This window comes from Bos javanicus, chromosome 2 (genome assembly GCF_032452875.1).
Source record: "Bos javanicus breed banteng chromosome 2, ARS-OSU_banteng_1.0, whole genome shotgun sequence".
In the NCBI taxonomy this organism is placed as follows: Eukaryota; Metazoa; Chordata; class Mammalia; order Artiodactyla; family Bovidae; genus Bos; species Bos javanicus.
The window spans coordinates 61652902-61666145 of NC_083869.1; the positions used below are offsets into that span (position 1 = coordinate 61652902).

Here is a 13244-nt window from a genome sequence, read left to right on the forward strand (position 1 = left end):
AAGGCAGAGGAACCAGAGATCAAATTGCCAACATCTGCTGGATCATTGAAAAAACAAGAGTGCCAGCAAAACATCTACTTTATTGACTATGTCAAAGCCTTTGATTTTGTGGATCACAACAAACTGTAGAAAATTCTTCAAGAGATGGGAACACCAGACCACCTGACCTGCCTCCTGAGAAATCTGTATGCAGGTCAAGAAGCAACAGTTAGAACTGGACATGGAACAACAGACTGGTTCCAAATCAGGAAAGAAGTACGTCAAGGCTGTATATTGTCACCCTGCTTATTTAACTTATATGCAGAGTACATCATGAGAAACGCTGGGCTGGAACAAGCACAAGCTGGAATCAACATTGCTGGGGGAAATATCAATAACCTCAGATATGTAGATGACACCACCCTTATGGCAGAAAGTGAAGAAGAACTTTCACTTTGATGAAAGTGAAAGAGGAGAGTGAGAAAGTTGGCTTAAAACTCAACATTCAGAAAATGAAGATCATGGCATCTGGTCCCATCACTTCAAAGCTAATAGATGGGGAAACAATGGAAACAGTGAGAGACTATTTTAGGGGGCTCCAAGATCACTGGTGGTAAGTGCAGTCATGAAATTAAGATGCTTGCTCTATGACCAACCTAGACAGCATATTAAAAAGTAGAGACATTACTTTGTCAACAAAGGTCTGTCTAGTCAGAGCTATGGTTTTTCCAGTAGTCATGTGTGTAGTGTGAGTTGGACCATAAAAGCTTAGCACTGAAGAATTGATGCTTTTGAACTGTGGTGTTGGAGAAACCTCTTGAGAGTCCCTTGGACTGCAAGGAGATCCAACCAGTCAGTCCTAAAGGAAATCAGTCCTGAATATTCATTGGAGGACTGATGCTGAAGCTGAAACTCCAATACTTTGGCCACCTAATGTGAAGAACTGACTCGTTGGAAAAGACCCCGATGTTGGGAAAGATTGAAGGCAGGAGGAGAAGGGGACAACAGAGGATGAGATGGTTGAATGGCAACAGCAATTCTGTGGACATGAGTTTGAGTAAGCTCCGGAGTTGGTGATGGACACAGAAGCCTGGCGTGCTGCAATCCATGCAGTTGCAAAGAGTCAGACACGACTGAGCGACTGAACTGAAGAGTCAAAAGGTTGTTTTTTAGTAAAAATCTTGTTCATGCTTTGTGCAGAGGGTCTCTTGGGATTTATAAACTGACACCTAATCCCTAGTGTTTGAATTTGCAGGGGAGTGGCCTCCATCACAGACCGCTCCTGGCCAGACTCCGGCTCCTTCTGGCTGAAGATGACCCCTTTTGGCTTCAGGAGGATCCTGAACTGGTTGAAGGAGGAATACAACAACCCCCCGATCTATGTCACAGAGAACGGAGTCTCCCATCGGGGAGAAGCAAACCTCAATGACACTGCAAGGATCTACTACCTCCGCAGCTACATCAACGAGGCGCTCAAAGGTATGACGGGCCTACCCCTTCCTCTGTGTGCACCTTTTATTGTTGGAAACGTCTAACGTCTGCAGCCGATAGCGCACCCACGAGTCTCAGATGAGAAAGATGAGCCTTCTACCTCCTTTTGGGTTTAAGCCTTTTTGGGGGGCTGCACACTAAGATTTTTCCTTCTTAAAGCTCAGCAAGCAAAACCCTGCACCCGAGTTCCTGGCTTGCCCTTTTCTCTGTCTGAGCCTCCGGTGTCCATGTCCCTGAAAAGCAGCGCCCTCTTGTGGACAGTCTGGGCAGGGCCCAGGAGGAATGGGCTGGAGAGATTGTATGATCTTTTGTTCCCCAATCAGAAGTCTGAGACCCTTACAGCTCAGCAGAACCACCAGGGATGGGACTATGACAGGGGAATGTAAGTAATGCTGAGTAAAAGAAAGTGAGCAACGCAGCAGCAAAGAGAAACAAGTAGAAAATCTTATTCCAGATAAAATCTTTCCCAAGGGTCCCTTGAGACTCTGCCCAAGACCAGTATCCTAAGATGTGAAGACGATGATAGCTGACCCAGCAGGGTTAATTTAGTCTATACATGTTCCTGGCTCCCGATCAGGGTTGAGCCTGTCTAGAAAAATGCAGATGGCTCTGTGGTAACACCCACAGGGGACCAGCTAATGATTCCTTTGTGCAGGGTGGGCTGCTCTCTCCAAGAGCTGAAAAAAGCTCCCTTGACCTGCAAGTGGGGACTGTGGGAGCACTGTGGGCAGGCCCGGGCCCGGTGGAGAGGGGCTTAGCCCATCAGAGCAGCTCATGCTGGGGCCTCTGTCTTTGAGCAGCTATGCAGGATAAGGTGGACCTTCGAGGATACACGGTTTGGACTCTGATGGACAACTTCGAGTGGGCCACCGGCTTCTCAGATAAGTTTGGTTTGCATTTTGTGAACTATACTGACCCTGCTCTGCCAAGGATCCCCAGAGAGTCAGCCAAGGTCTACGCCTCCATAATCCGGTGCAGTGGCTTCCCCGACCCTGCTGCAGGGCCACATCCTTGTCTTCAGCAAGAAGGTGAGCTGTGGTTCTGGGATGGACAAAGCCAGAGGAGGAAGGGCAAATGGGCCTTTCTCAGTCCGTTTTCTTCTAGTTTATTGCCAGCCCTCTCTGCCTCTCCATCCCCTTCATTCATTCAACCAGTATTTTCTTTTTCTTTGAATGCTCCAGACATTTCAGGATGGAACAAAGGAATTAAGGGCTAAAGTTACATCTAGAAACCAGGCCCTGGCCTGGAAACAGCAATTTTAGATTCTTTCCCCAGCCCTACCATTAACTTGTTATGTAACCTTAGGCAAGAAATGAGTCAAATGCTGCGCCGAGGCCAGGATCAAAGAGTGACTAAAATATTGTGCCTGGCATTGTAAGGTGCCCAAGATTTGCTGAATGACTGACAAAGTATAAATTACTATACAAATTGAGACAATTATCCAGTATAGGTTTTACTCTAATTGCTGAAAGATGCTTAAAACTGCATGACTTCTCTCATAACTCACGAAAAGGATGTGCACAGTCACCTCCGTGATGTGCTGACCCTGGATACAGGGTAGCTTCTCTCCAGCAAGGATCTGGCTTGCGCTTAATAATCTAGGTCAACATGATCCAGTAACTCCATATCGCCTGTTGTCCTCTCCTAGATGCTGAGCCCACCGCCAGCCCCGTGAGACAGAACATTCAGTTCCTGGGCCTCAGGCTGAGTACGACGGAAGCCCAGACAGCGCTTAATGTGCTCTTTGCTTTCATGCTTCTTGGAGTCTGTTGTGTTGCACTTCTCTCCTACAAGTATTTTAAGCGCTCCAAGCAAAAGCACACACAACCAGGTGAACAGGAATTGAGCCACAGGTCTTCATTCTGACCCAGAAGTTACCACCTCCTCCAGTTCTCCTCCTAGTTTCTCTGCAAGTCTTTGCCACCCCCAGGACCACTGAGGATCTAATACTCTGTCTATAACAGACTTTATAAAAATCTCTGCACTCTTAAGACACTAATCTTGAAGGATTTCAAGTCCCTGATTAAAATGGAAGTATCCCCACCTTGCCCCCATATCAGGAATTCATCTGGGCATTAGAAGACCCTGCGAGTGGCTCCTGTGGAAATACGCAGTTACTGAACTCAACTACTAGGTTCTGTGAGTCATTTAACTGAGCTGTTTTAATTTTCAGAGATTTTTAAAGGTGGAAACATTAGTAAAAACCATAGCAATCCTTTTCATGAAAAGATAACCGCTAGGTCATCTCCTGCTTTCTTTAAGTTCCCTCCTAGCCTCTCTTACCTTCTGTTTCTCAGAACCTGAAAAAGATGCTCTTAATGGTGTCCTGTCTCCTACGGGTGCTTCTCCTCAGAAGACGGGTTCCATAGCAGTTATGAACATCCCCATTCACAGCTTCACCACATTAATCCTCTGCTATTGGCTTCCGGAGGCCAGAGGACCATGTCTCAGTGTCTCCGGCAAGTACATTTTTGGAGACAGGACAGAGGGAAGCACACCCACTACATCTGTATGTTTATTCACAAAACATTCAGAGAAGTGGGTGAGTCTATCACTTCCACTCAAATGTGCTCATGAGACAATCACAGAATGGAAGACTCTAACTTATTTAACCTATATATTCTTTCTAGATATCTAGGAGATATTCTTTTTTTAAAAATAGTTTTCAATTGGTTTTAAAAGGTTGATCATGCTCAAGATGTTGCTTCTGGTAAGCGTTCCTACCTGAATTGTATCTATAGAAAATTCCTACCACAGTGTCCCACTGCTGTGGGCCCCAACCTGGCAGTCAAGATTGTGGGGCACAGGCATTTTCTTCCACCAATAGACAGGAAAAGTTGATCAGATGGGGTGAAGATGGTTCTAAAACTGCTATAAGAGATTTTTATAAGCTGTCAATTTTATGTAAATTAATCTTCAAAAGTCAGTATACCTTTTCTGCAGGGGTAGGGCAGGAAATGGAAAAAAATAATATAAAGTTGCACATAAAACTCACTTGTAAAAAGAGCCAGGATAAATCTGGGGGGGGGGGGGTTGGAGAAAAAAATATAAAGCTACTGTTTTGAAACGGAGTGAACAGAAAGATCAACAAAGGAAGACAGAGCCTAGACACAGACCCAGCTGCATACCAGGGACAGGGTGCACGCCGGAGGTGACCTGCCAAATGGCGGGGCGGTAGAAGGGGCGATGATGGACCAGTCCTTATATAAATGGAGGTGGGCCACAGGCCAGTTCTAAGGATGTTAGTCACAGGTGCGGGAAGGGAGCCACATTCCTTACCAGGATATAAGATTTAAATGTAGAAAAATGAAACCCATGAGAATGTCAGAAACCCATGAGAGTGCTAGGACAGACAGGTGAGGTTTTTTAAATTACTTTTTGAAGTGGGAAAAGTATTTTATATTCAAGACTTACGACCTGGAGGTCATAAATAAAAACACTGATAAACAGGACCACATAGAAATTATGGCAAGAAATTACCATCAACATACTCATCAAAAGATGAACAGGGAGAAAATATTTATAGCATATGCCAGACAAACAGCTAACTTTCTTAATATACATGAAATCTGTTGTAAATCAGTAAGAGAGATAAACACAAATGAAAATTGGCAAAGAAAACACAGGCAGTTCTCAGAAAATAAAATAACCAATAATATTAAAAGATGTTCACCTTCATTCACAATCAACACGATGCATATAAAATGCACACAATTTTTCATCTATCAGGTGGATAAAGATGAAAAAGTATAATACCGTGTTGGCAAGCATCCATGTTCTCCTACCTGTCAGTAGGGCTGTAAATTCACAGAGCCTTTAGAGGAGGCAATTTGGCAGCATTTTTTATAATCCAAACTGCAAATACCCTTTGACTCAGTGACTTACAGGTGTATTTCCACAGCTAAGAAACTTCCCAAAGCTATGTTCACTGTAGTGACGTTTGTAACAGAAAAACAGAAACAAGCACATAAACTGTAATAACCAATGAAAGCAGTAAGAGAATAGGTAGTTTACCAAGTAAAATGCTCTGCAGGCACTAGTAAGAATGAGGTAGCTATGTGTTAATGGGGAAAGATCTTCAAGACCGTGTATGTTAAAAGGCAAGATGCAGAGTAGTATACATATAATACGATCCCATTTATTTAAAAAATAAAGATTACATATTTGCCTATGTACACGTAAAAATTTTCTGAAGACTACAAGAGAAACTTGAGAGAGATTACTTCTGGAGACTAGAAGTCTTCTAGATTAGAAGACTAATCCACAAGACTAGATTAGTGTGTGATGCCAAGAGGAAGACATCATTTTACAGCCTTCCATACTGTTTTGAATTTACCATTATACTTTTTAAAATATGAAATTGAGGCAGGATCCTCGTACTCAAAGATTGTGAATCATTCTTTTATGTATGTTTCTCTAAGATCTGCTTTTGATTTTTTTCAAGGGAAAATTGATTTTTTATTCACATATTACTGTATTTTTCAAGATGAGAGACCTTTACTTAAATGAGATGCTTGCTGGAGATGTATCTATTTCAAACTCTTTCCTTAAATTATGAAAGTAATTTCATTACAGAAAACTGAGAAGACATATAAGGATGAAAATGAACTAAAATCATAATATAAATCACTCTTACTGCTGTTGGTTTTTCTTTCTTTACATTATGCTAAATATACTATATATGATGTGTTTATAAAGTTGAGATCATACTGTACCTGCAGCTCTGTATCCTGCTTTTTCCCCTGAACACATAACAAACAGTCAATAAATATGTTAAATCAAATTGCTGAATTAGTATTGTCCCATTTTTCCTTAGCAAAAGTTAATTCTGCAGAAGGCATGTAGTTGGGTTTCTGAGGTTAAATAAATAAAACTTAACAGGTTTATACCTAAATTTTGCCTGTATTTATGATCATTCCTTAGAAAAACTTTTTAGATCAAAAAGCATGAAATTTTTACGGCTTCTGCTAATGTTTTTTCAGAAAAATTATACTAGTTTTCACTCCTACCAACACCACCCCTGGTCTGTTTCCTTGCCAACACTATTACCATTGTTACTTCATAGGTGAAACAAAATTTGCTCTGAGAAAACTTCCTCCTCTCATTACAAAATAAACTCAGAGTCCTTCTACAACGTTAAGTATCTTCCAATCTAAACACAAAAGGTTAGAGAGGAACAGTCAAAATTACCCCCTTTTCCAGACATTCTTAGTGTCTTCACCGACATAAACATATCACAGTATGTAAATCAGATTAAGAATCTAAAATTCTTAATAATAACCAAATGAGCAAGAGGCAAATCTTAACTCCCTACTTCATGCCCAACAGTACAGGTTCTTTATTTCTTTGAAGAGTGACTATCATTGAGGGCAAAACTCCAGTATAAAGGTGAGAACCAGCTGTAGACCGGCAGTTGTTTTGCATCTAATGAGAACAAAGGCCACTACATTATGCAAACAAAATGATGCCTCCCTGCTTAGGAGAGACACTAACATAGCATCAGTGTGTGTCAGAAAACTTCTTCCTGCAGTGATATTTATGGTAAAGTGGTCCCTCCTTTCTTGGGAAAGCTCCAGGCAGTACAGATGGGTGGGGGGATTCAGAGACACATGACCTCCACAGAGCCCTGTGCAATACAGAGATGCTAGAATAACAAAACTTAGATCAAAGATAAGATCATTCTGATTTTTGGAAAAGTTTTTTTTTATTCAGTGTTTAAGTAAGATTAAAAACTACAAGATTTTGCTTGCAGCTGATGAGCAAGAATTATCATCTGGCTGGCTAGTTAAAATGCTCTCAGAGTCAGATTACTCAGTGACATAACAGTTACCTTGTGTTGGCTTAGGGATTCAGAGCAAAACAGCCCTGAACAAATGTATCATCTGAGAGCATAGGGCTAAAATGGGCGTATGAAATACTGAATAAGAAAGCTGATAAAGGGAGGCTGTTACAGACTTTTTGATTTTTTTTAGGCTTCTAGCAGTTGGTTACCATATACAAGGACCCAGCAGCCAGTTATCTGACCTCTTGTCTGAGTTAAACAACTTGAACCCACTAAGCAGGAATAGAGAGACACTTTGTAGATGAGCTGGAACACATAAAGCAGTCCCACTTCTCCAGCAGAATTTTAGTTGAATTAAATCATAAGAGAAACAATGATTTTTGCACATATTGTACTTGTCGCACTACATCTGTTGAGTGGAATTCCCATTCCAGGTGTTGTTTTCATCTTCACCATCATCTTGAGTCCTCAATCTATATATCTTGCCTTCCTTTTTAAAGTCTTCCCCCCGTTTCTCCAGCACTCTTTTTCTGACTGGTTCCCTGATAAAACAGAAGAGGGAGAAAAAGGAAAATGATAAAAAATGAAAACAGCAGTTACACAAAGTCTTCTCCTTTAAACTGCCATTAGTACAAAGACAACTATAGTTTAAGGAAAGTCCATGGGAGATCACTGTATCTACGAACGCTGACTTGAATTTGGTGCTTTTTAACTCCACCTGTTCTCTAAGCCAAACCAGTCAAATGCTTCCCATGTCCATGTATTTTTTGATGACTTACTAAGTTTTAGAACAGTGGGACTGTCTGCCAACTAAATTGCTCCTTTATTATTTATGCAAGTTGATATATCTACTAAAATATTTATAATTTACACGGCACCCTAGTGGTTATCACAAACTCCATTCATAGCTTAATATATGGAAATGGTCAGTTAGCAATTCTTAACTCTTTTAAAATCTTTAAGAGTGATTTATTTCTACATGGACAATTAAGAACAAACCTTCTTCATCTAAAAATGGGAAGGAAACAGGTGAAATTTAAACTAATACATTCTCCAATACTAGAGAGGGAAAAAAAAAAGCAATAATGGAACACAAAGCTTCCCCCACTCAAACATTTGTCCCATTCTTTGCCCCAATGCAAGACCTTTTCCCTTATTTGAAGTAAGTTTTTAAGACCCATTCAGCAAGCTCTTTCAGGATGAAATGCTTCCACTCATGCTCAGTAGGAGTTCTAAAATTCAGACCTAACAAGACCTAGTTTGAATGCTGCTCTGTAAGAAGAGAAGAATTTCTCTGTGTCCTCCTCACTTGAGTAATGTACTAAGGATATAACTGGTCTTCTTGCATAATAGTTAAGAAGGACATCAAGATAAAGACTGTATCAGCCCAGCAACAATATTCACTCAAATCTTCATTTAGACAGTCAGCAGGACACAAAATCAGGGATCTCCTTAGAGCAGACAGGGCTTCCCAGGTGGTGCTAGGGCAAAGAACCCACCTGCCAATGCAAGAGACATGAGACACCTGAGTTCAATCCCTGGGTTGGGAAAATCCCCTGGAGGAGAAAATGGCAACCCACTCCAATATTCCTGCCTGGAGAACCCCATGGAGAGAGGAGCCTGGTGGGCTATGGTCCATGGGGTTGCAAAAGTCAGACATGACTGAATTAACTTACCACTCACAACTGACAAAGGCAAGGGTTTTCTTTAATTATCAAAGATTGGTGTGAGGATTTGCTATTAATGGCCCAATAAAGTATTGAACAGCAATAGGTATATAGTGTAATAAATTATGCTATTAATTATTAGAAGGGGGTATAATCTTAAATTTTAAGAAAATACTTCCTGTTAACCTCTTTCAAAAATTTAGAATTTTAACAGAGGTGTGGGCTAAGACCATTAGTGCTGTCTACTAGTATTACCATTCTAACCATGGCCATGTGCAATAAAAGTAAGGCCTCTTGGTTAAGGAACCAGTCCAAAGTAACTCTGAAAGAGACACCATTTTCAAGTGAATATACACTTTCCTCATTTTGGTCTTCTCTAAATGACCCAGAGAAGGCAGTTAAATTATCTAGAGCACAATGATCCCTCTAAAAGTAATCATGTGCGATGACTGTAAGAAATTAATGGAATGAAGTATCTTGTCAGACAAGATATGGCTAACAAGAAAGATACTGCTATTTAGACCTGAAAAAAGTATATCTTTTATTATGGAATAAGAGAATCCAATAAATGAAATAATAAAATCAGTAGCAGTGAAGCTGCTTAGCATGGAATTTTATAGAAAGAGGGCTGAGAAAACTTAGGTAAGGAGTTTCCCAGGTGATACAATAAAGCTTCAGAACATGCTGGGTTTTCCCCTTTACATAGAAAAAAGGCAAAGTATCTATAAATTTTTTTTTTCAGTTTGAATAAGGCATTGGGCATTACTAATATATTTTGCAAATGGGGAAAACACAAATACCTTTTTTCTGAGTTGCTAGACGATGCAAGGTTTGAGGTTTCCAAACTTGCTGCTCTCACCGAGGTCTGTGCAGGAGGAGGATTACTAAATAAGAAGTTGCTTATCAGTCTCCAGATGGCAAGGAATGGGTAAAGCACTGTCCCCAACAATGTCCAAAAGTCTCCACTGGAAGAATGTACCATGGATGTAGTTGGTCTTCCTGCCTAAAAACGAAGAAAGAAACCAAAATAGACTACATCAGCCCAACCACATCACACACAAGGTTCTAGATAAACTTTTTATCTGGGAAAGTCCTATGGATTTTACTTTACTGCAATAAAGTAAAATTGCCATCTTTTGCTATTTTTCAAGTGTATATAAACTTCAAGGAACTCCTGGAATTCTTTTCCTTTTAAGGAGTAATCACAACATAGAAACCAGAAAGTAGTTCTCAATGAAATGAAACAATTACTTTGAAGACAACTAAACTTTTGTAATGAAGTTAACAACTCTGATTTTAAAAGTCTATATGATTTTAAAAAAGAGAAAGGTTTCAAATATCAATGACTCCACAAAATCCTGAGTACTGGAGGACTGTTTTAGGTTTGAGGCCCTGCTTTCAGTTGGGGTAAACTATAGTCATCCACCCTTATCTCAGGGGATACTTGCCAGGACCCCCAGTGGATGCCTGAAACCATGGATCATACCAAACCCCATATATACTACTTTTTTTCCTTTACATACATACCTGTGATAAAATTTAATTTATAAATTAGGCACAACAAGGGACTATCAAAATTGCCAGCATCACCAGTATTGAGCTTTGGGGCTATTATTATATAAAATCAGAGTTACCTGAACACAAGCACTGCAGTATTTCATCAGTCTTATCGGATAGCCAAGAGGGCTGCAAGGTGACTAATGAGCAGGTAGCATATACAGTGTGGATATGCTGGACAAAGGAATGATTCATGTCCCAAATGGGACATGATTTCCTCACACTATCACAACGGTCCGAAATTTAAAACTTATGAATTATTTTTAGAATTTTCCATGTAATACTTTCAAAGTGCAGTTGCCCCTAAGTAATTGAAAGCAGGGAAAGAGAAGGGGCAGATTTGGGGGCACTGCTGCTGCTAAGTCGCTTCAGTTGTGTCCGACTCTCTGCGACCCCACAGACGGCAGCCCACCAGGCTCCCCCGTCCCTGGGATTCTCCAGGCAAGAACACTGGAGTGGGTTGCCATTTCCTTCTCCAGTGCGTGAAAAGTGAAAGTGAAGTTGCTCAGTCGTGTCCAACTCTTCGCAACCCCATGGACTGCAGCCTACCAGGCTCCTCTGTCCATGGGATTTTACAGGCAAGAGTACTGGAGTGGGGTGACACTGCCTTCTCCCTTGGGGGCACAACCATACACTAACCAAGCTATGGAAGACCCAGGCTCTCATCCCAGCTCTGGCACTTAAGGTGGCACATTTAAATTTTCTGGGCCTCTTTTTTTTTAATATCAGAGATTAAAATGTTGTTAGGATTAGTATGTTTAAAACTTAATGTGATTTTTATGTTAAAACATTTTTTTTTAATTGATAAACTGCAATCATACATAAATACAATGACACCAAGTCAGCAGATTAGACAGATGAGGGAAGAAGTTGAAAATGTGTTTAGTGTGTTTAGTCTTTTACTAACGTTACAAATATAAAGCCCAGGATAATGGAACAATAAATTAATCTAATATTTTTGGATACTTTGGATTCTAATTATCCACAGTATATTTTTTCACTTTCCCTTCCTCTAATTATAAGAAAAAATCAACAGCAGAACAGACAGACCTGTAAGAATAGAAAAAATATACATGCATATACATACTGGCAACAGTACCACTGAAGCACTTGGGGCAAGTTCCAAATCCAATAACTTCTTTTTATAATCTTCTTTGGTAAATTCCCTCCTGGGAAACATTGTTGCTAATGAAAAGTTACCGTAAGTGTTGCCAACAGTCTGTAATATAAAAATAAGTTTTAAAACCTTACAGTTGAGCCTTTTTAAACTAAGATATTACAAACTCATACACATTCAAAATGACTGATTTAAAAGTTCACTTAAATATAAAATCAAAACATTCATAAAAACTCTGTGCTTTAAAAAACAGCTGAAGGCTATCAAATACAAATAGTACTTAAGAGCTTTCATAACAAAATGACCACAAAATATCAAGAATATGTTTTCTAATAGCAAGACTAAATAAGATGAATAAAAATGAACAATTACATATCTTAACTATGACTACAGTTTGCAATTAAGAATTTCCACTGTTGTTTGTCAAACTTATGTTAGTATCTCACAAATACCCATTTAGGTTATAGGTATTTCATATTAAAAACATGAAAAAATTCTAAAATGAAAAACTAAAATTAAAAATTCTGGAACAGATCAGAATTGCCCTGGTATTATTTATATATATATATATATGGCATGAGTTTTTGCCTCTTCCTTGACTCAAAGAGTAAATGGTCCATAATCAACCCATATTATACACATAATCCAGTCCTAGGAATTTACAGTGGGCAAGCAACACAATCACCTTCACGCTGTTAAGTCACCTATACTTGTAAAATCTTTCAAAGGGAGAATGTAACTTTTGTTTTTTGTAATATTTTACTCTAGGTCATATATATACATATACACACATATATATATACACACAGACACACACACCACCACCCCCCGCACCCCCTGACTGTTCTCACTCAACATCAGGTCACTAAATTAGATCACTGTACTGAGGTGAAGTTCTAACAGGACTGATGCAATCAGAGATCTCTCTTTACTCCTGTGATTGCCTCACTTACCTGTGGCAGAAGCAAAAGACTCAGGCCAGGGCAGGCCATTTGAGGAGGCCCCAAGTGGGGCCCCAAGGCAAAAGTGGAATGAAAAAGGCTATGTGGAGTGGATCCTACTATTAAGCTTGGTGAAAACAGTTAATAAAATAAGTTTATTGTCCAGCCAAGCTCACCAGTGGAAGAAGCTTTTTAGGTATCCTTTTCCTGGGACCTATTAAGTGACATAGCCGACTAAATGCAGAAGAGATCTAGCAGAAAAGTCTGAAACCTAATTTCAATCTTGAAGTGATACATGAAATACTGGTACAAGCCTCATTTTGAATACATAATCTATCAGAATAAAAAGTAATTGGAAAGTACTCATATCTTATTTTCTAAGATGTTTATTTCACACCCATTTTGTTCAGATTTTGAACAAGGCTAAGTTCTGGAAGTAAATTCCTGAGGAAGATACTTGTTGCCAAAAACAGATTGATTATTGATCTTTAGTTTGACCAATCAGCAGATGGTGGGAAGATTGCCAGCCCCACAGCATTCTAAGCAACTTGCAGAAAATTTGCAGAGGACCAAGAAAAACTGCATCTTTTATTGAGGACAGCTCCTTTAGACTTCTGGAAAATCACTTGCTTTTCATTCCTCCAGCTGAATGTACTGAGCAGTGAGAAAAGTTTCCAGAGTCTATTATACGGTGTCAGCAAATCCCTCTT

The 13244-nt window shown here is 39.8% G+C and overlaps 2 protein-coding genes across 3 annotated transcripts in view; one reads left to right on the forward strand and one right to left on the reverse strand.

Annotated features, from left to right (window-relative positions):
• LCT (lactase) overlaps positions 1 to 4042 on the forward strand; it is a 49927-nt gene extending 45885 nt beyond the window's left edge. The window contains exons 15-17 of the mRNA XM_061439102.1: positions 1235 to 1458; positions 2271 to 2498; positions 3119 to 4042. Coding sequence (XP_061295086.1) covers positions 1235 to 1458; positions 2271 to 2498; positions 3119 to 3336 — 670 coding nt within the window. The 3' untranslated portion in view covers positions 3337 to 4042. The remainder of the gene's footprint in view (positions 1 to 1234; positions 1459 to 2270; positions 2499 to 3118) is intronic.
• A 3107-nt stretch (positions 4043 to 7149) lies between these two features.
• UBXN4 (UBX domain protein 4) overlaps positions 7150 to 13244 on the reverse strand; it is a 30147-nt gene continuing 24052 nt past the window's right edge. For both annotated transcript variants that reach the window (XM_061439114.1, XM_061439124.1), the window contains exons 11-13: positions 11564 to 11695; positions 9720 to 9922; positions 7150 to 7794 (exon numbers count right to left, since the gene is read on the reverse strand). In XM_061439114.1, the coding sequence (XP_061295098.1) occupies positions 7656 to 7794; positions 9720 to 9922; positions 11564 to 11695 (474 nt within the window). In that variant the 3' untranslated portion in view covers positions 7150 to 7655. The remainder of the gene's footprint in view (positions 7795 to 9719; positions 9923 to 11563; positions 11696 to 13244) is intronic.